The sequence below is a fragment of the Gallinula chloropus genome (genome assembly GCF_964237585.1).
Source record: "Gallinula chloropus genome assembly, chromosome: 3".
In the NCBI taxonomy this organism is placed as follows: Eukaryota; Metazoa; Chordata; class Aves; order Gruiformes; family Rallidae; genus Gallinula; species Gallinula chloropus.
In genome coordinates, this window is record NC_140087.1 from 24,412,344 (window position 1) to 24,435,301 (window position 22,958).

Sequence of the window (22,958 nt, forward strand, 5' to 3'; positions counted from 1 at the left end):
GTGGAAGGATTCCCCTTTCCATAATAATATATTATGACTACAGAAAAAATATTAGACCACCACACATCTATACTGAACAGCCACCATATACATGGATTGAAACAGAATGATTCATTTTTTAAACACCAAGGAAAAGAACAACTGAAGTGAGGGTAGAATAATGGGAAGGTAGGCCCACAAGAGACCCATGAGAAAAAAACCTGAGCTGGGGCACCAAGTGGCCTTACTGACCTTCCAGTCTGTACATTACAGCAAGAAACTTTTTGTCAGTTCTCACACAGCATCCTGCCAACATCTAGGCTCCAGTACAACCTAAGTAACAGTACTTGATGCTGGACAGGCTGTAGAGAACAATGCTCCTTTTCCCTGGTTTTACCCCCAGGGACATGGGTTCTAGATAAAACTGAGAAGAGTAACAGCCACTGTGGTGGGTTAAAATAGCCTCTTGTGCATCCTGCTTTAAATGCCATCACTAAGATGACCACTACGTAGGGACAGGTAAAACCAGCTTCCTTCCCAATATTAGTTGTAGATTGAACACTGCACAAAGGCACAGTTATTGCCTACTGCAGGGGAAATGCAGTATGCCAGGATGTGGGAAATCCTGCAGAAGGACAAGCTATCTATTAGATCATAACAGTAAACAAAAAAAGCCAAATGGATTAAAGACAAGGGAACAGAATCCGCATTTCCAAGTTCCAACCAAAACAATGGACAAGCATTCACCAGTTGGTACTCTCAATACTTTACCTCTGTTAATTTAATATGAGATTCCTGCTATCAAGTAGTGTTCTGTCTTTATCAGAAGAGCTTCCTTCATAAAAATTATCGGGATTATTCCCTCCATTGGGAAGGAAGAGATTTATCTTTCTGTTACCAACCATGGCAATGACTATTTCCTACTTTCCATAGTCACTTCTGAACATGAGCCCGAGTCACAGCCTTTGGCAATATTTTACAGTCTGAAAGGCTTTAAAGATCCAGGCATTCAAGTCACCTGTTAAGCAGCAGCTTCTACAACACCTGACAAAAAACCCCAAAGGCTAATGTAGAACTTATGAATAAGAATGGCTTGAGAATTTAATACAGTTTCATTAGACTAGCTATCACTTTTATCACAATATTTGTGGAAATGTCTGTATTCAAAATAGGATACACTGTGAGCCTGAGATATACAGGCACTAAGGACATCAAGTGTCTGGTCTCTACATGGGAACCTTAATGAGAGGGGGCAATACACAGATAAAGAGACTCTTCATTTAACATTCGTGGACAAAAAGAACATTCCACGTGATTTATTCTAACATTAAGGGACTTTGTAATAAAATGTCTTTATCAACAATTCAGTCTTGGGATTTTAAAGAACTCAGCAAATCATTAATTTCAAAAGTTCCTTTATAAGCGTGAAGTAGGTAGGGCTCATCACTAGGTATCCCAGTGAGATTCTGTACTTCAGCAATATTTCTTTTGGAAACATGAAGTATTATAAACTACTAGTACCAAAACCAGTGAACATCTAAATTCTCAGTTGTGATCAGAATCTATTCTACAACTTGGAAATGCCTAGTTACAAAGACAGGGAACGCTGTTACATACAAGGGACAGGTAATTCATTGGCAGCTTTGCAGAAGAGGTACTCCATCAGCTGGCTGCTCACGTTACTGATAGAGTTATATAATGCACAACACTTGGAAACAGCCACAGTTACTGTACCTGCTGTCTCTCTCTGGGATTTCTTTAATAGCGATTCTGACTTGATTGCTCAAGTCTCGTCCTGCATAGACGATGCCGTAAGTTCCTTTCCCCAGAATGACTCGCTCACCATTTTCATCATATTCATAATCGTACTGGAAAGCAAACAACAACATGAAATTAAATGAAACAGAGGATAAGAGTTATTCTATCCACACTGTGCTCGTAACTAAGGCAGGTAGGACGCTAGTTGCTTTCTGCAGTCTAACAAGAAGGAAAGACGAGCACTTGAAGACAAATGGATACCGTGCAGAGATGCCTCTATTTCTGCATTGACTACACGGGCTTCCAAGGTAGCCACTTCAGGTAAGCCTGTAAAGCTCAGCTAGCCTTCATTCCTTCCGTGCAGTTGCAACTGTATGCCTTGTTCGGCGGCACCTTCAATTCCACTGGCAGGTGCTGCAACAACAGGAGCAGACGACAGAGGGCAGTCCCTGCCAAAGGGACAACTTCGGCTCCCACACAGACTCAGAAAGCAAGGCAGGAGACACTTCGTGTGTTCTAGATGCTTTCCTGAGCTGACCACATCTTCCAAAAAAAAGCACCACCTCAATTTTGCCAGTGCCAGGTCAGCCAGCGGAGGGTGGTCAGGATTGCAGCATCTTAAGCGTGGTTTCAGGTGAAATTTGAGTTTTGAAGAGTTCAAGGCCAGTCCAGAAACAGTCACTGGATAATCTGATCTGTCCTCTTGTGTAACAGAGACATGTAATTTTACACGGTCACTCCCATGCTAAACCCAGTAGCTCACGCCTTGGCAGAGTATTTTTTCTTTTCCTCCCAATAAAGACTGCTATCTTTTATTAAAAGGAGAGAATCCACTACTTTTTTTGGTACTTTGTTTCAACAATGCATTAGTCTCATGGTGAAGTCATACCTCTTATTCAAATGTCTTTGGTGTCACTGTGTTTCAGTTCAGTTTTCTTCAACAGATTAAAAAGACCGTTACCACACAGTAATTTTCCCCGTAAAAATACTTACCCACTGTAATTAAGTAACCTGGTGCTTTTCTTCTTGCCAAGTTAAATAACATAGGCACCCTCAGGTTCTCATTACAGGGTGCTTTTCTATCCCTAAAGCCACTCTTGGGGTTTCTGATCGTCCCATCTCTGATGTCAGCTGTACTATAAAACGTGAACATCAAAACTAGGGCAGAGGGCTGCATTCATTCCCCAGGACTGACTCCTTCAGTTCGTTCTGGGTTTCTCTAGAGCTGCAGAACACCAGATTTTCATGTGGTGTCACGTGGGCTCAGATACGCTACCCTGCTCCCTGCCACCTCAAGGAAAGCCTACACCTGAAGTACAGCAATGCACCCACCAGCCCTGTACTCACTGTTCAACCATGCGTATGCGCAAACAGAAAGCCCAAGGTGAGAGTACAGTGTGCAGTGGCATGCCCTGGCAAGCTGTAGCTTAGCTAACAGTGGCAGCAGAAACAGGCCATCTAAACTTCACGGGGAGTTACCAGGCTAAGGGTATACACAGGCTCCCTCCCAGCAGCACCAACACCATCTGATTTGGTCGCTGTTCACGGCCACGCTTGCCTACAGATGGCAACTTGCAAGGACAAGCCCTCCCCTACTACCTTTGCTTGTTGTGCAGACAATCTGCCAATAATCTAAGTGTACATGATTCCAGCGAGGCATGAAGCAGAGAGCAAACAGCCTTTAAAATTTAAAGAGATGCTAATGCTGGCTGACTACCATTACACTCTGAGGTAACTGTTACAAGAGTCACTTTGTTAAGAAGCACGCCCAGAGAATTCCAGAGCTGAGAACCTTCTCAAGCAAGTATGCTAACTGGAATACGAGCGATTTAGCTATGCTGGTTATAAAAACATGAGGACCATTAAAAAGAATCATTAATTTATAAGCAGTAGAAGATAAAATTTTGTAAACAGTAACGTGTCTGACTTCTTCCAGAGAAGGGATGAGCAATTTAGTCCCTTCAGTGAAATGCTATACAAGAAGCCCAAAATTCTCAGTGTGCTGGGGAAAAAAAGTAAAAGTACCTCTAGAGAGTCTCCTTCACATTCCCCTTCCTCTGTAGCCTTCCCAATTTCTTCAGTGATACTGTTCACCATATCAAAAAACCTGTTAAAAGGAAAAAAAAAAAGAAAAACAAATATACCCCTGAGACAGTATGGGGACAAAAGAGCACATTTCTCTCCAATGAAAGACCCAAAAGAGAACTTAGTATAAACTCAGTGTGGAAGTTTGTTCATAGGCAAAAAGAAGAGAGATATTTTTGTTTACACGGTGAATTAACAGAATCTGCAGTTTGCCTCCTCCTTTCACATATTCCTTTTATATCTCAAGATAACCATGACCCTTGAAATTATTAATGCAATTCGTTTTTCAAAGTCCATGTATCAGATGAAATTCTCATCTGATGCTGTTTCTTTATGCCCAATGAAAGCACTAAAGCACCACAAGAAGTCCCTAAAGTCCTGACAATGCTTGGAGGAATTTTTGTAGCGCAGGAAGGCTGGCTTCAAGTTATTGCTTGAATGAAAAGGGAATCTATTCTACAACTTCCCATTAAATATATATATATATACACACACACACACTATTACACGTGACTTCGATCCCTTTGAAAGAATGCAAGCACAAATACCATGTCATGCTCAGGTGTTGCCTAGTGCTCAAATACAAAGAGGAATGACCATGGCAAAAGGAGCTGTATGAACTAGAATGGATGAGAGCACCATTAATACAGAGCACCGCTGTGATTTTTGGTAAAGTCACAGCCTTTTTTAGCACAAAAAGCCATGACATTTTCTCTGGGAATGCATTCTGGATCAATTCGAGGCAAAGACCCTTCAAGCTTATGGAGCAGAAAAACAGCTTAGAGAATCTGAGGCACCCCACATTTTCTGCCACAAACCACTGCCACACTTCTCACAGGGATACTGGTACAATCTCATTTATGTAAACACATGCTAATGTAAAGCAAATCAAGTGTGTTTCTTTGTAATCCTAAATAAAATTTTAGTTACAGTAAAAGAGAACTCTTGACCAGACCTCGCTGTCACCCCAAATGTGCCACTTCAGGAGGTCCATTTTAAGGTTGGGGTGCTTTGTTGGATTGGGGCAACAATCCCATGTAGTAAGTCTTAACATAATATATATTTGAAAATAAATCCCACAAGATGTGGGAAAAAAGTAATTAATTTTGTAATCATATTTGTTTCTAATGTGTCTGAGCTTGTACTTTGGCCCTTCAAACCTCAGGCACCTTCAGAGTGCTGCAGTACCCAGAGCTTTCACATGAAAGATGGTTATCACTGAGGATGCTCAGATCAACTTTCACCATAGTTCTGAAAGAGTCGGGCCCCGCTGTGCATGCAGACATCTACCCCATCACAGGCCATGGTTGCTTCTGAACCAACAGTGACACACCTTCTGCAATGCAGTTCTGTGCAGAAGTAGATCTGAAAGTCATCTGAGTTGTGCAACACGTAGAGGAAGCAGCACCGTTCTTCAAACTTCGAAATGCTGAAAGAACAGCGAAGCAGAACATGTTACTGGCAAGATGCACTTGGACTCCTGGCAGCTACATCAATCCATACAGACCAACCCACCCAATATGGGAAAGGACCTGATTAAACCTAAGCAGCCATAGTTTTTCCTTGTTGTAAAATTACAGTTTAGGATCCTCAGAAGTTCACGTTCTGCCACCTGCTACCATTCAGCTTGCCTCACCTAGTTCACACATCGCCCAAGAAAAGAGTAGGAGCAAAGAAGTTAATAGGATTATTTCCATTGACCTGAGTCACTTCTGTCTTCAGTGCATTTAGGTAAGACCCTTAATTTCCACTCCTGCAGCCAGGATGAGACATCCTTTCAGGTTCACGTTAGAAAGCTGGACTTTGAACTCAAACCAGCCACAGCTCAATCCAGAACACAAAAATTTCTGATCGGTTCCTTAAGAACTGGTACATGATTGATACTATGTTGGGAAAATATTTAAATATTAAGGCAGCATCAAAAAATGGGGTGAATGGCTTTACCACCCTTCCCACTCACACCTTCTTTAGTTTTGGCTTTATCTGCTTTAACAGAACAAAGATAACGAAAGAGTACGTGTACCATTTTTTAATGGATGCACAGATGTCTCAACAGAGGAGCAGAAGAGGTGCAATCTCTGGTGCAGCTGTCAGTTTTCTACCCCAAGCAGACTGCAGCTCTTGCAGCCCCATTCACCAGAATGGTTTTATACTTGTGTCTTACTGTGATCCTTATAGAAATAAAGGATTATTTGAAAAAGCTCTTGCTCCAACTCTGTCACATGTTGAGTGCCAGGTGTTGAGCTGATGCACTGTAACCGATCGGCTCTACATTAGAAAAGGAAAGAAGGAAAACTTTTCCTCTCTTATGAAAGACTTGGGTTTGTCCAGCCTGGGGAAAAGAAGGCTGAGAGGAGATCTGTCAAGATGTCAAGAAGATGGGGCCAGTCTGTTTTCACTGGTGCCAAGTGATAGGACAGGAGGCAAACGGGCACAAACTGGAACATAGGCAGTTCCGTCTCAACATGAGTAAAAACTTCTTTACCATGAGGGTGACAAAGCACCAGAAACAGCTGCCCAGAGTGGAGTCTCCTGCTCTGGAGACTTTCAAAACCTGCCTGGATGAGTTCCTGTGTGACATGCCCCAGGTGAACCTGCTTGGCAGAGGGGGGTGAGTGAACTAGATCGTCTCCAGAGATCCCTTCCAACCCTGACGATTCTGCTTTGGCTAGCAGTGTTACAAGGGAATAAAATGCAGTACTTGAGTAACAAGACAAACCAAGTCTCGTTATTAACATTAATAAACTGACAGAATCCACAATCCTAATGAAATCCATCTATTTTAGCTGGATCAAGACAGCCATCATGTTTGGAATTAAATTTCCAGCACAGCAAAATAGAATGGTATTCTACGTTGTGCCAAAGGACTGATGTAATGTAACAGCTTTTCTTTTATACTTGCAGTTTTCAACCTTTCACAGGTATCTAAGGTTGCCTGATCCTTGCTTCCTTTTAGGATTCCTGTATTGCAGACTCCTGTAGCTTTTGATAAATAATTGGGTCTTCAGACAAGCTGGGGGGGCTGCTTTTCAGAAAGCTACTTAGGAGAAGAGCGAGCTTCGTTATAAGCACATTTGTCTTTGGGTGCAGTGACTCATTCATTTTTACGTTAGGAAAAATTCATAAGTGCTAAGTAATATACACGTCTGGGAAAGTCAGTCACTGTCCACAGTTTATAAACTAACTTTTAATTCGAACTCTCCAGATATGGAGTAACTGATACTAACAGAATTACTCATTCATTTCGACTTCCATGTGAGTTTAAACATTTTCCTGTGTAAACTGTCAGTTCAAACCTGACGTGCACAGAAAGCACTGACTAACGCAGCAGTGAATAAAAGGGTAAGAATGTGGAGTGTACACAGAGGGCAGGCAAATGCATAAATATTTAAGGCCTTTAAGTGAGTTTTCGCATTGCTTATATGTTGCTTTCCTCCCTGAAAAAAGTCAGTCTTTAAAGTAAAAAAAAGGAAGACTAAAAAAATACCAAGGTACAAAAACAGCCAAGATAATTTGCTCAGGAAATGCCTCATTCTGACAGGTCCCGAGCACACGTGGGTACCCTCTGACTTCTCTGACTTCTACGATGGCAGAATTGGGGCTGAATTTGTGAAACTCTGAAGACAAACAGGGAAGCATGATGTAGCATGGCCTTGTGCCAAGGTCATGTGCATCCAGAACTCCCCTTAGTCAGTGAGAAATACCGCAAATGCTGTCAACTACTGCTCACTAATGCTTCCGGACGAAGCAGCAAATAAAACAGTTGAGTGTTGGCAGCAACAATAGCAAAGCAGCTCTGTGGAACTTCTGTCCATTTTCTAGATGTGTAAGCAGTATAGACAACTCCCAGTGTCATAATCAAATAGTCTGACGAGGTTCCAAGCTCCAAAAACTTGGGATGGCAGACAAACATCCTTGTTGTCAACCCTTAAGCTATGAAGAAAACTGGATGCAGATCTGAATCGGTTTTTTTTACTATTTCTAACACTACATTCATCACCATGACCTCTGAGGCACTCTCCCACGGAAACAACAGAAGTAGCAGTTATTTCATAATCTAGGACTCGTCCCGAACACTGAGAAAAAGCCAACTCGTAGTCTAGCAACCTCAGTTTGCTCCTTTATTTATTTATTTTTTGTTTCCAAATAGGAAAAATAAAGATGGTATCCTTCTTGCTCAAATGAAGTCAGCTCTGCAGAACACTATGGACTTTTCTGGATAACCTAGCAAAGCACCTTGGGATAGCAGCCATGCTCCAAAAGGCCTAATGAAGCCTTCAAGATGAACGGCATTTTTTGGCCCAATTCAATAATAAACGTTTGTTTAAGGCATATGACAAAAGCAGAGTTATTTAACATCAGCACACAAACCGCTAATAAATGAACCTGTTAAGTTAAACCCAGTTCCCACAACTGCCTGCACGCAGGGTGTGATTTAGCACCGCGCTGCCCAGACAACGCCATATACCTTCCAAAGTCCCCTTGCACTTGTTGAAGGCTGAACTCTATTACTTGTGAAACAAGATTCTGATTACTCCAGCTGATACACAGGGCATAGAAGTAGTGACCCCTCACAGTCACTTCCTCCAAGTATTTTCCAAACCCATTTGCCATTGCAATGCCAGATGTCTCTTCAGACCTGCTGCCTCCTTAGAGTAACGCAGGAAGTGTTTATGAAGGCTCTTTTATGAAAAAGCCTCCCAGATCACACACAAAGGCCTGCCTTGTACTTCTAAAGCTGGCCCTTACTAGCCTAGAAAGGCTGAGAATCCTCATAAAGCTGGGAGCTGCCCATTCCTTGACCGGTTTAAGTTTAGGAGCTTCAAAGGAACCAAAAATAGTCTTGGTACAAAAATAGCTTAGAAGCAGTCCTGGTTCTGAAGGCTGTCTCACTCCAGCAAATACCTGCCTTCATGAAACTAAGAAAACACCTGAAAAATGCTGAAAAATTAAGAGATCATAAACTTGCATATATTTGGAAGGAAAAAACAACCACGTAAAAAGGCTTATTCAGTTTTATACTTGCATAAGATAAAGATTTCCCCTGCAGCTCCTCACGGAGGCAGCCTGAGAGTTTTCTAAGAATCCACAGTGACTCTCAGCTCACTGTAAAGTCTTCCAAGTTGTTTTGGACATCTGTCCACATGAACAGATTGGAAATTTAATTGACAAATTAAAAGACAATTGACAGTTTATATAACCAATGCAGGAGGGTACACCAGAAACAGTACTGACCACAGCACGGTTTGTTTAATAAAGGGGACCAAAAACAAAAACAAAAACAAAAGGACAATAAATAAATACTTTCTTTTTTTTTTTAGAAGCACACAAAAACATACTGTAACCAAACCCCAAACCAGACTGAACTAAGCATATCATCACAATTTTTGCCTAAAATAAGCTGAATCCCACAGGACTGAATTTCTGTGCCTATTGATAGTTTGTGTTTTTAAGTTACTTTTTGGAAGGAAAAAAAATCATCCATCTGTGCAAAAATGTCCTGCAGACATAGCAACAGCTTTGTGTGTATGGAACAGTTATTATTAGAACAGAGCAATGACTATTTAAAAAAAAAAAAAAGTATTTCTGGACTTTTTTTTAAGTTACACTAACAGTAAGCCCCAAAGTGGAAAGTTGCAGGATGCCAAAGTACAGATAAATCCTAAGGAAAATAAAAAACTACCCAAAAGAAAAAAAGTTATTAAGACAAAGAATTGATGTGAAGCGGTGATGGCAGTGCTGGGACACTACTTTCTTACTGTCAGAAGACAGGAGTTGCGATACTCGGCTCCGATTCTGTGCCTGTTACTCCACCAAGGTGCCCAGCAGCAGCTTAATGCAACACTCACTCAGTTACTCTCTTCATTTCAAAACACGAAATGCAAACAACTTACCTTACACCCCTGATGGAAGCAGCACTGAAGTTCCACTCGTGGATGCCTTTCTGTAACATGCAGAAGAAATTTAAATAAATAATTCCTTTTTATAAATGAAGCACCAGTAGGTATATCCTAGACTGAAACTCAAGACATGGCAACACTTTAATAGCTACAGGCTGTTAACCCTTTTAACAGTTGTTTTTCATGGCATTCCCCTCCCACCCCAAACCAAAGCAACACAAGTTGTTGGTGGAAGTTTTGGTTTCTTTCTCTGCAAACACAATCAGAAGGGCTGCCAGTATAACCTGGTCTGGGTGCTGAGCTTGGGGTCACATGCAACACCCTGAGAAGTGGGGGAAACAAATTCTACCTGTGAGAATGACAAGAGTCTGCTCCACAAGCTCAATGCCCTAGTGCATGGGAAGACCAGGGGAAGAGAGCTACAGGCAGGAAGTCTGACACTGGAGACCAAAGTAGGAAATCCTTGGAAAAAAGAGGAATTGCTCAGGGATGGAGCAAATCTAAAGGCTAATTGTCCAAATAAACAGAAAAGACTATTTCCCTAGGAATCCAGAAGAGAGCAGCAAGGATGTACCAACACTCCCAAGAGTACTAAGCAAGGCTGGAAGAAAGTAGCCACTCTATGAAAACACAAATGGCCTTGCTTATTTTCAGATATTTTACATTTACATCTGTCACATTCAGCAGAACTGAGTTCTCTCTGTAGACAGTCACATTGCTCCGTGTTTATGCTCTAATACAACTTTACTGTAGGAAACAGAAGCCGTTTGTATCTTTTCATGAAAACAGTCTCCTTTCAGGAAAAGGTGGGACAACACCTCATAGTCCTGGCAACCTTGGGATCCCACCACAATGAACAACATATTTGAAGAACCTCTGCTTTCTAGAGCTGTATTTCATTTGGCATTTTAGTGACCTGAGCAGCACAGAGACATTTCATGCTGAGAGGTAATTTATAGCATAAGGGCAGAGTGTCAAACACAATCAAACACATTCCAAAAGATGTGTAGCTTATAAAAAATTTTCATAAATTATGAAATATACAGAAGTCAGGACAGATACACTGACAAAATAGTTGCACAATGTGCAGGAAACAGTAGAGGAAATTATTCTCCCACCTATACCAGTTTTCCATACGGCTCCCTGCACCGATTTTCTCCTCCTCTGTAATTCTTTCCTTCCCACTCAAATCACGATAAAGTTTGTGATGCTCATACAAAATGCCTAGCACCACGTACCAAAAAAATACAAGTAAACATCCTCTGTGAAGTTTCACACTACCATAAAGTACAATGTGGTAACTCCAGTATCTCTTCAATGTTAAATGTGGGGAAGAGTTTCTCCAGTGGGGTACGGGACAGACCAGTCTGGTATTAAGAAAAGACAGGATTGCATCTTGACATGGAAGCATTACCTGATGCGAGTATGAAGTGTGTAAAAAACTCCTATGTGAGTTGCCTGTTCTCTTCCATGAAGAAAGGTCGCCAACTCAATCCCCCAGCCAATAAAGCGGGTGTATCCGCACTGTCTTTTACTCCTCCCCCCATACACAAACTCTGCCACTTTCCAATTTTCCACACTTGGAAACTCTCTTCACAGCTTAGCTATTGGTACATGTCCAATTCCCACCATTGTGGATTATCTAAAAAATCTAGAGGAGTTAAAATATACTCCCTCACGGGAAGAAATGCTCAAGTAGTGTAACAAGACGCATAAGAATTGTGGGGTTTACCTGTCACGTTGGTGCCACTAATCTCTCACAGACTCACACATCTTTCATTTACAACACAAAGTTCTCAGGCAGTGAAATAATATAAAAGTTATGTCCCACATGATCTTGCCAAGTTTTTAATACATTTGGAGTAAATATATCAGGCGTGCTATCCAAATTCAGCATCTGTTCTTTGGTTAGGCAAAAAAAAAGCCAAAAAAAGTCCAAAAACCCCACCAACCACCCAAAACAAAACTCAAAATGTAGTCAGAAGCCAAGGCGAAACAGAGACAGGCTGTTCTGTTTCAAATTCGTAGACAGCGCTGCTGCATTCATTCCTCTAACCCCATGCAGAAAGGGCTGCTAAAATTAGGGATCTGCATGGCAAAGGTAGCCCATGTTTCACAAAACACAATGCTATCTGATTTTTATAGGTATTTGTTTATGTTAAATTCAGCATTATTAAAGGCATAGATGTTAAGATATGCTGTTAAAAAAAGCCACGGAAAAGGAAGAGGCCACATTATTTACCCTGGTATTGACTGTGACTTGCCTATTTATTTATTACAACATCGCCAGCTGCAGGCTCCACTGAGCTCTAGTTTGGATTTGAAACAGGAATTCAGCTTCTTTGTGCGTGAAAGGAAGTTCATTCACTTCATAATTCTCATTGCTTTTCCTTAAGAGCACTGATTGATAAGTAGAACCATTAATTTATGGGCAGACTTCAGGCAGGTAGGCTGAAACTGGATAGTTGGAAGTTGTTTCTAAATCCAGCTATCTAGTCTGCCCTAGCAGCAGGGGTTGGTGGGCTCTGCTTGATAGCAGCCCCTAAAATGCCCATTTTCAGACTTGTAGGCATTCCAGTAAGAGTCTTCCTCTTTGCAGTGTGATGAACAGATGAATACATCTATTTCCTTCACAAAATCTCTTAAAGACAAATATTATACTGGTTACATTCAACTGAAAAGGAAGCCGGTGTCTCCAAATTTTCCCAGTCCCTTTTCTCCCTGTAAGGTTTCTGGTGGATTTAAAGGACTTGGACAAGCTTGCAACAACAGACCATAATTGTACAGCTGAAGGGGTAACCACCAAATTGCCCACTGTGTTCTTCTGACAGGTATTACAGCTGGCAGGGCAAGGATGGCTGCACTGAGTACCAATCAGACCCTGGGCTCACCACAGTAGGGACTCTGGCCAGAGCAGAAGTACACAGGAGTGCATTTAAAACTGACCTTATCTATTGTTAGGGATTAACGCTGGGACAGCAAAAATAGGAAAACACCAGCCTGCTGAAAAATAAAGAGTTACACTCCCCAAATCAGGAAGGAGGGGGAAAATAAAAAGGCACATCATACTATAAAGAAACTTTTTAAATGGAACAACAGAATTACAATAATGGAAAAACGTTCCAAAGCAATGGTTGCAAACTCTGCAAAGCCAAAATACCTATCTACCAAACACCAAACAGGTACAGACTAACACATCCAAATCCTTCTCCCAGCCACAGGATAGCTGGGCAGCCGAGTGAACAGCTATGAAAAAGGCCGTTGCTGAAAGTATCAAGCAAAATATCCCAGTAGCTAAAAGATACATGAATGCACCATGAAGTACTATTTTTGGAATATGAGTGGACTTGCTCAAGTGAGGTTAACTCCAACCAGAACAAAGAAGTCATAGCAATGAGCTGCCATGTGTGGCCAGTACAACTAAATCTACTTGTTTTGCCTAAGAAACCCCAAACCACTACAAGGTACTAGGATTCTTCTTAAAAATACCATAGGGTAAGCATCAGAGAGAGAAAGGAACCACGTAACATGAACGCTGTGCGAGGGTGGTGATGTACTAGAACAGTTTGTCCAGAATTGCATCCCTGGCAGTGTTTAAGGCCAGGCTGGATGGGGCTTTGGGCAACCTGGTATAGTGGAGGGTGTCCTTGCCCATGGCAGGGGGGTAGGAACTAGATGATCTTTGAGGTCCCTTCTAACCCAAAGCATTCTGTGATTCTACAAAATGAGTATGAAACAAATTCACACTGAAAGCCAGATGATTTGAAGTAACACTCTTCTACTTCACGGGTAGTATTCCACTCCAGGCTCTTCTAGAGGTGCAGTGGCATTCTCAAACCACTGTCCAGCACAAATGGTCACCCATGTAACCTATACTAGTATTCAGATGGAGCTTGGTCACTTTATGCAAAACACTGCATGCCAAGAGTGTCTGTAACAGAGGTGAGCAGGACTCAATAGTCCAGAAAATCCCTTCTAGTCCTGTGTTCCTTCTTACGCTATGGATGTGCTACTCAACAGAATGGGAAGTATTGGAGGTGAACTGAATGCACACAAAAAAGCCCACAGGAAACCAAACAAAAAATATGCATGTACAAGTAGTTTCTAAACAGACTAAATACTGCATACATACAGACACACTTTCAGATCAGATATTTTACAACAGTGAGGTTTGTTCTGTTGTACTGACAAATCATTATTTACGGCACAGTAAATTTTAGGTTTGTCCAAGAATCACATAAATGTATTTTTTGTATTATTCTCAGAGGCTAAGCCTCATTGGAAAAATGTCAGATAGAACAAGCCACAAATAATGAGAAATTCATTCGTCTAGGCAAACTGAAAAGTTCACCTTTAAATATTTCAGCCACTGTCTATTTACATTTTCTCAGGAACTCCCAGTGAAAGTTCTAAGCAGTAGAGCCTTGGATACTCTGCAAGCAAAAATGCTTCTCCTTTAACAGACTATAAGCATGAAAGCTGAAGGATGGATTGCCCGAAAATTACGTCTTCACTGTCCTATCCTGCAGACAAATAACATGCTGCCACGGAAGAATGAAGACTGCTAGTCCTTTTAAATCACACCACCTCCAGTGCTGTGCCTCCAGCTGACTCAAGCTCCATGTACTCTTCATACACTCCCCCTATGTATCCATGCTCCTGTCCTGCTCCAAGGTTCTATGATGTCCTCCCTGACTTCACTCTTATTAACAATTTGCTTCCTCAACATCCCAGAATGCAATAATCACTCTAGGCTTTCCTCTCTCCTTTCATCTCCAGAATTTCTAAGCTCCCTTCCAAACATGTCTGGCTATCTCACACCTCAACATATGGACTTCCCGGCTTTTTTAATTTCTAGACCTTCTGAGCATCCTTCTGCCAAATACTTCTTTGGCTTTTGATTGATTCTGCTTCTATTTTAAGGCAGCAGTCTCTATTACTTTCACATTAAAGTAATCCTGCAAGTACAGGAAGAAGATAATTCTGTTTGTAAGAAGTCATTTTATGCCACATTATGCATATGATGACAGTGTGTTATAGATTACAAGTAATCTTAAGCAACAGATTTGTTGTACATTAGAAACTAGTTTAAGACAACCTGAAAGAAGATGCAAGGTACTTTTAAAAATAGAGACAAAAGACCCACTGAACAACAGGACAAATGTAAGAGAAAGTTAAGAATGAGTATTAAAAACATATGTAAAAACTGCACAGCAACATATATGCAGAGTATCTTCCCTCATGTTACTAAAATACTTCTGTATTATTAGATGTTCCTGTTCACAGGTTCTATGCCAGATGCACCCAGCATACTTCTAAATCATGAAACAAGTTACCACTACAGACAACATCATGGCATACCTTGTCATCAGGCAGCACGTGCCAGATAGATACGGTCTTCTCCTCGGCTTCACTGTTGATGGAGAGATACGAGGGCTGATAGATTTTTGTTGGTTCTAATATTAAAACCTTGTAGAAAGAAAGAAATAGTTTGTACAAAACATGTAGAACTTTAGCACAAAAACCAGGGTAAATATAAATTCTTACGTAAAATTAAATTAAAGGTAAAACTTTAGGTGCAGTCCTAGATTTGTATGGCTGACAGTAAGTTAAGATTTTTTTTAAAAAAAGCCATTTTAAATTTGTATTTCTATATAAGCTATTTTGTGTCAATTGGTAGCATGTATCATAATTTTCCAAATTATTTCTCTGCCCATTACCAGATTTTGAAATCTCTCTATCACAATTCATTCTCTGGCAATGCCATTCAAGGACATCCATCTCCCATGTGGGCAGGATTCACGGTACACCTTTACCATCTCTTTTGGTAGAAGCGTATTTGGGTAAATGAGAAAAACACATCAACCCAGAGCTAGACTCAACTGCTTTTGATTTAGACCACTGTGCAATGTAGCCAAAACAAAAAAACCCAAAGGATTTTCTTAAAAGCAACAAGCACTGCTAGGTAAAGATTACAGAACAGTTCCTGAAATAAACAAAACAAAATCTAGAAACACCATTTAAAAGAGATGGGATGCAACATCGCAAGATTTAACCTAACATAATCACTTAGTAAATGAAGCCAGCTGCTCTGCCACTTTAATAATGTTCTGCCAGAATTACTTCAAGAACTTTAAAGCTTCCAGCATGCTTTAAAGGAAAAAAAATCAACCAAGTTTGCATGGCTGCTCATTAGAACGACTTGTTTTAGAATTTCAGTGGTTAAAAACAGATGCCTAAAACTCTGAATCTATATTGTCTGTGTTGAAGTTGTTCTCATTCTTCAGAATGTAAAATATTGATTATTAATTTATGAAAAATCCACTCACTTCCACTGCAACATACATAGGAAGATTTCTACCCCTCAGTGTTTAGCTGAAAGACATTTACAAAATAGGACTAAGTTAAAGATGGTTAACAAGCTGACAATCTCCTTCCTTTCTTCTGCTCTTCTCTCTCCCATAAAAGCTCCAATTAAACACCATCTTCAAAATAGCTGAGATACGGAATTGCTCATTTGAAAATTTTTAAAGTTCAAAGAATTGCTTTAGGAAAAGATGACTGATGTAATTTGATCTACATCTATTAAAAAAAACTATAAACAATCAGAAAACCTTGGAAAGAGTCATGGATTAGAGTAAAAGCTAAGCCATTCACCTCCTACAGAGTCAAAGAACACATCTGAGATACAAATGAGGTACTCTGAAAAGCACCTGGGCATTTAACTCTGTAACTAACATCCAGTGGGATTTCCAATGTGTCATCTCCAGACACTACTAAAATCCAGTTTACATGATTTCACAGCTTAGGGTCTTTGGCCTAGAGCAAGTTAACCACACACTGTGATGCTTCTTCCTCTAAAGACCAAAAAAGGACAATCGCACAGATGCAACCAGGTCAGAGAGTAACTGACAGCTAAGCTAGTGCTGGTGGACAGCAAAGTCATCAAGTTCAAAATCTGAGAACCAATTTACAATAAGGAAATTGGCAAAACACTTATTTTAGAATAAATTACTTACAAGAATCTGAGTGAAAGGAGGGGAAAAATAGTTATTGTGTTTCATTTTGTTGACTTGTTGAAACGGTGTGAATTTCCTTCTGAATTTTTGTATTATGAAAGATCATGGATGTCTGTCTGCAACAGCAGAATAGTTTCCTGTACAACACAACCAATGTGGTCACTGGGTTTATCTTCTGGGTCATGCTACCACAATGACCAGCTTTGGTTTGTCTCTTAACATTAATAAAAACCAAACCGCTTGACTTGGGCAATTTTGTAAGCCAGAGCCTATTTTAAGTACCTAATTGCACCACTTCATCATCAAAAAAAATCTAAAAGGAATACCATCTTGTCTTTTACAAAAAAGAGGATTCAAAATATGTTTTGCTTCCTTGCAAAACTTTACATCCGTTGTCCTGAGAGGAGAACCAGACTCTTCAGAGAGTCTCATGTTGATTTCACTTTACTGCTTCAAGCTGTTGCTGCTCAACACTAGAATCTTCCTTATGGTTTATTTTCCCATCTACGCATGGAAGTCAAAAGAACAGTAGAAAACAACAAGTATGCACTTCAAGTAGCAGCTGCTATTGCCTCCCAGATATTTAAAACAAAAAGCTGCATTTGTTAATGGTTAGCTAAAAGGAATACCCAAGACATTATTTCCCATACATGCACAGTTACTATGTACAGGGCACAAAGATCTTTTTACAGTATAACTTCAGGACATTGTATAACACCATGGTATCCAATAAAAATTGTCAGCAAAATGTCTGTGTGAAGAAGGAGAGTGAGTGTATACATATATATATATTTATAGTGCAATGTTGATGAAATACATTGTCTACTAGCTGGAACAATAGCAAACATTAAATAGCAAAGTGCTATCTTTTTTCCTTGTTACTTTCATATGGAACACACTGTGCAATCCCATTGTAGACATGTGCAATCAATTAAAACCAATCTAATATGCAGGCCAAATACATTTCTTCTGGACAAGCAGTTCATTGTCTGGCAACACAAAAACAACCAGTGCTTTGTGTTCATTTCCTTCATGTCACAATTTATTTAAAACACCCAACAAACCCCAACAACGGAACAACCACTTACTGGAAATCGAACTACAGACACATCTGTCTTTGTGGCTTCAACAAGGAAGTCCATCCAGAAGTCAACAAGTTCCTGTTTGGCTGTATGTTGTTCTGGAGTCAGTTTCTTAAAATGCTGATAAATCAAGATAGTCTCCACAATAGACTTCAGGTACCTGTGATCATCCAAGCACACACAGATAGTAAGTTTAATACAGTTTGTAAGTAATAATCACAACTGAAGCATTCTCCATTGCAACACTGAAGCAGCAGGTAAATTTACTGTTTCTCCAGGACTGCTTTGAGTAACAGCAGTTCCCCATTCAGAACTGGAAATGTAGCTGCTAACCTGAAATAAAAATGAGTCCTGGGATACCCCCTCCTGCATTTATTCCTGATGCCACATACTGTCTCTTAAACCATGAAAGCTTCATGAAGTAGCTAAAGGTTCTGCCTACGGGCCAAACTGAGCCCATGGCAGCCTTGTTTCAGTAGCAAGCAATCTCAAATAAAAACCCAAGTGAAAAGTCCACTAGTTTTAACGTTCTTCACTGTTCTGCCTTCTGTGTCTGCATTGGCAGCTGTTTAACACAGATTTCTAAAACACGATGCGTCTGGAATTGGTTCTCCTATAAAGGCAGCAACAGCTTCGCAAAGCGGCCTTTCAGCACTGCCTCCCCTAAAAGCAGCTCATCCCTCTTTCTGCTGTTCTGAGGCTGATTTATGGGGCTCCTGGTAACGCTGCTTTCTCTTGCCATTCCAAAAAAGTGTTCTACACATAACATAGTGCAATTTTCATGACTACTACAGCAATGAGATATACATGCTTAAAGAAGATACATCACGGCTATCACCTTATCACAATTAGACTATGCATGGAAACTTTGTCCCAGGCTCACAGCAAGAAGGTGTAGCGTTAACTCAGAGGGCCTATTGGGAACAGTTCCATAGCTGCACATTCTCCAATCATCCTTCTTAGGCCATGGGGATATCCGGCTTAAGGTGCTGTATCTGCTCTTCGCATCAGGTGGGCCCTGCTGAACAGCAGGCAACAGACTGGGAAGGAATTGCTCACAGGAGAAATCCTTTCCACGGCACAAATGAGTGTGCTGTGTTTTCAGAGTTTAATCCACAGACTTAAACCCTGGAGGCCCCAGTACATTAAATCCTGACAGCCAGGCATTGATAAACTCCAGAAAACTCTACCAGGAGACTTCCTGAGAGTGCTATCCAGCTTAGTAAAGCATGCACACAGTAAAAATGGAAAACCTTGCAGATAAATATACTGTAAACAGCATTTATATAACATTTGGTCAGGAAAGCAGTTCTTGATTTTGACATTTTCTTATACTATGCCAATATAGAAGTTTTACATTTCCGTATTTTGGAACAGAAATACATTCCCCTCTGTCCTGGTTTCAGCTTGGATAGAGTTAATTTTCTTTCTAATAGCTGGTATAGCACTGTGTTTTGGATTTAGTATGAGAACAAAATTGATTACACACTGATATTTTTAGCTGTTGCTGGTTAGTTACAGTGCTTACACTAAGTGAAGGACTTTCCAACTTCCCAGGCCCTGCCATGTGCAGAAGCAGCCAGGAGAGCCCAACCAGGAAAGCTGGCCCAGACTGGCCAAAGGGACATTATTCCCTGTCACAGAACATCATGCTCTGGATAGAACTGGGGAAGCTGGCTGGGAGGTGGGATTGCTGCTGGAAACAGGCTGGGCATCAAGTTAGTTTCTTTTCCTTCCTACACGTGATAAACAATTGTATTTGTGCATCACCTGTTTTATAAATTATTGTTATGATTACTATTATTATTCTCTTCTATTTTTATCCCATTAAACTGTCTTTGTCTCAAGCCATGTTTGTTGGGGTTTTTTTCTATTTTTCTCTCCATCCCCTTGAGGGCAAGGGGTGAACAAGCAGCTGCATGGTGCTTAGTTACCTGCTGGATTAAACCATGACACCTTCTGATAGCTTTTGGAGATGCTTTCTACTCTTTACAAAAAGACAAAAATACATAGGCTGTGACATATACAGTCTTTGAATCAGCAGAGTGACAAGTTTTTCAGTCAGAAAGGAGTCTGAGTTCTCTGCAGCTAACAGTATCCCAGCCCTTGATGGGTCACTGGTCCTTACTTGCTGCCTTATATATACCCAAAGCAGGACAGGTGCCTGCTGTCAGACCACACATCTCTTGGCCTTTACAAAACAAATATGAAGTCTACCGGGCTGTTCTTAACCTTAGGTTTATAACCTTCCTGTTAATTTGACGTTAATCTGCATTATTCTCAAACATAATGAGATGCAACTTGCATCATTACAGCTCACTCATCATCAAGTTCCTAAAATACCTGGCATGTGCAATAACCATCACAGTATTCCAAGGTATATCCATGCCTCTATAGCCAGGCTCTCTGCCTTCCCTAAATCCATGTTCCACTACCACTTCAGTAATATAACCACTCAAGTACAGTGCCTGCATGCATCTCCTCCCTTCCCCCTAGTCCTCAAAACCTGGAGGCAGTGGTGAATCTGCCCTTCCCAGACAACAAATTGAAGGCCCAAATAAAATCTGTTCCCATATAAGGGCAAAAGAAGAAGAGAGCCCCTTGTGCGGGTAAAAGTGTGGTGAAAAAATACACAGCCAGCAAAATCTGTTAAAAAAAACCCAAAACCAATCTCTTGTCAGCTAAATGTGATACCAAATGTTAGACCAGAAGGAGTCTGATGTTTTATACATAACAAAGTACAGGATTTCGCTTATCACCTTACCATGCTGGTGTCTTTAGTTTAAACAGCTTTTCTGAAGCCTGGATCACTCTTATGTGGTCATTAGCCAACATACTGGCCCCCAAGAAGGATCCTACTTCCCAATAGCTCTGCAGCTTCTCCAAGCTCCCTTTTTTACCAAGCAGGCTGCTGATCTTTACTCCTGTAGTAAAAAGAATAACAGGTGACAGGAATGCATTAATGCAGTTTCAAAATAACCATTTCCCTGATTTGAAGTCTATGAATTGTTTAAATTACTATAGCCTCTCCATTTTGAGGAAGTAAGACAGAAACCATACTTACCGGTTAATGTTATATGCCTTCCAATCACCCTACGCAGCAGCAGATTTTTTTTCCCCTCCCCCTCTTCCTAAAGGCTTCTCAAGAAAGGAACTTTAGGACATCACTGTCAGGACAAGGCCACAGTCTGATTACCTATGTTCTTGCATGGACCTCATCTGTAAAGGTAAATTGGGGCCTTAGGCTACATAACATAGCTGTAAAAACTTAACAGATGCTGAATAAGGCACCTATTATGTTTTTTTCTGCTTTGTTTTTTTTTTTTTTTTAACTTACAAGCCCCAAGCCCCAAACTTACCTTTATAGACAAGGTCCCATGCAGAAGGAACAGATGATCCACTGGGCTTCTTCCAGCAGTGATGTTCTTTTAATTGCCGCAAGTCCTACCCCAATGAAAGACATCTATTAATATTCGTAAGTCCCTCGGCAACTCAAGACTATGGAGAGCCTCAGGTTTTACTTTGACTTGCTAAATTTTCTGATGACTACACACTTCCCTGTGGCCTTCAGGAAGATTTTTCCTTCATATTAGCTGCTACATATTTATAGCTAGCGGGAGATATGCTACACCGTTCCCTGCAAATAAAGCAATTTGTGGCTTACAAGACAAGCCTCTTCACCACCATAGTCTTTTATTCACTTTTCCCACACTACTCCACTGTGACAGTTTCCCTCCCACATCACCTTCCATTGTCCTTGAAATTAAGGCTCAGTATTCACAAGAAATTTCAATGCAACTGTTGATCTTTATTTCTTTTCCTTAACCATCTTACGTAGCTAGCAGACTAAACTCCATGCTGGAAGCCATGATAAATCTTACAAAATGGCTATCATTACATTAGCTACATTTCAGTCTACAAAATTCATGTTTTCTCACATTATTCTCATTTTTGTGTTATCAACAGCAGACAATAAATGTTTTTAAAATGTGAAATTGTATCCAAGTGGTCTAAAGCCTATTTCACATCTGTATTTCACTCTTTGTGCTCTCTTGCTAACAAGAAATTCTCACGCTTGAGTAACACACAGACAAAATAATACTTCAATCATATAAAAACATTATTTGTTCACTTCTTGGGAAAGAAGTTTGTTTAGCTACTCCAGAAGAGGAAAAAAATTGCAATAGATTTTACAAAATATCTCAGATCTGAGACATGATGCAAGGTACACCACCTCCATCAACTGCACTACTCCTGGAGCAGCGATCACCTCTAGGTACATCAACTCTGCAGGGCTTTAAGCCAGGAGGGACGCTGTCAGGGGACCACTGGAGGATGTACACCAACACTTGTTGATGTAGAATAAGAAGGGGGGGAATTTCTGTAACATGTCTTCAATTTATATTGGGTTCTAGAAACCAAACTATCCACACAACACACTAAATGGAAAATATTTATCTCCCCCAAGACCCTGGAGTAACACTACTCAGTGGTATTCTCAAAGGCTGAACAGCTCTGCTAGAACATCTAAAACATTTGCATGCACATGACAGCAATAAACAAGAGCAGATGGACACCTACTAACTTCCGCAGGCTTTGAATGAGACCTCACCACAATGGAAGTAAGGAATTGGGATCTCAGGGATAATAAGTCACTTCAGACAGGTATACCTTTGCTGGGAGGAAGAGGAAAAGGAGCGATTCAGCTGCGCAGAGGGCCTTCGCTGAGTACTGGGCGATGGCACTCGCAGTGGCAGCGGCTGCTGACAGGCTCTCGCAAGCTATTTGTCACAGAGAGCAGCAGCACTGCTCTGAGGCTCACAAGGCCTACATGCTCTGCCACGCTTCGTTGCACCTGCAGGAACCCGCCTGTCACTTCCCTCCCATGCTCCAGACACAGGAACAGAGCCCAAGCAAGCTACAAGCTGAGTGCACGGCGTTGGTGAGAAGTACAACTCACAGGGGAAGGGACTGGGATTACTGGTGTGGCATTCAGCAGGGAGAAGTGGATCCTATTAAAGGCAGCAACATCAGCCTCTCATCAAGTTCTTTTGAGAAACATGAGGTACTCTACAAAAACTCACTCTAGTTTGCTGACTTCCCTCTACAAAGTTATCCCTGAAAGGCAAGCAGGA

The 22,958-nt window shown here is 40.9% G+C and overlaps 1 protein-coding gene across 1 annotated transcript in view; it reads right to left on the bottom strand.

Annotated features, from left to right (window-relative positions):
• The window catches only part of MAP3K5 (mitogen-activated protein kinase kinase kinase 5), a gene marked incomplete at its 5' end in the record, with an annotated part of 109,723 nt that overhangs the window by 24,563 nt on the left and 62,202 nt on the right, over nt 1-22,958 (bottom strand). The window contains 7 exons of the mRNA XM_084260968.1: nt 1,714-1,847; nt 3,763-3,844; nt 5,156-5,251; nt 9,717-9,766; nt 15,084-15,191; nt 17,830-17,983; nt 20,588-20,747. Of these exons, the coding sequence (XP_084117094.1) occupies nt 1,714-1,847; nt 3,763-3,844; nt 5,156-5,251; nt 9,717-9,766; nt 15,084-15,191; nt 17,830-17,983; nt 20,588-20,747 (784 nt within the window). The remainder of the gene's footprint in view (nt 1-1,713; nt 1,848-3,762; nt 3,845-5,155; nt 5,252-9,716; nt 9,767-15,083; nt 15,192-17,829; nt 17,984-20,587; nt 20,748-22,958) is intronic.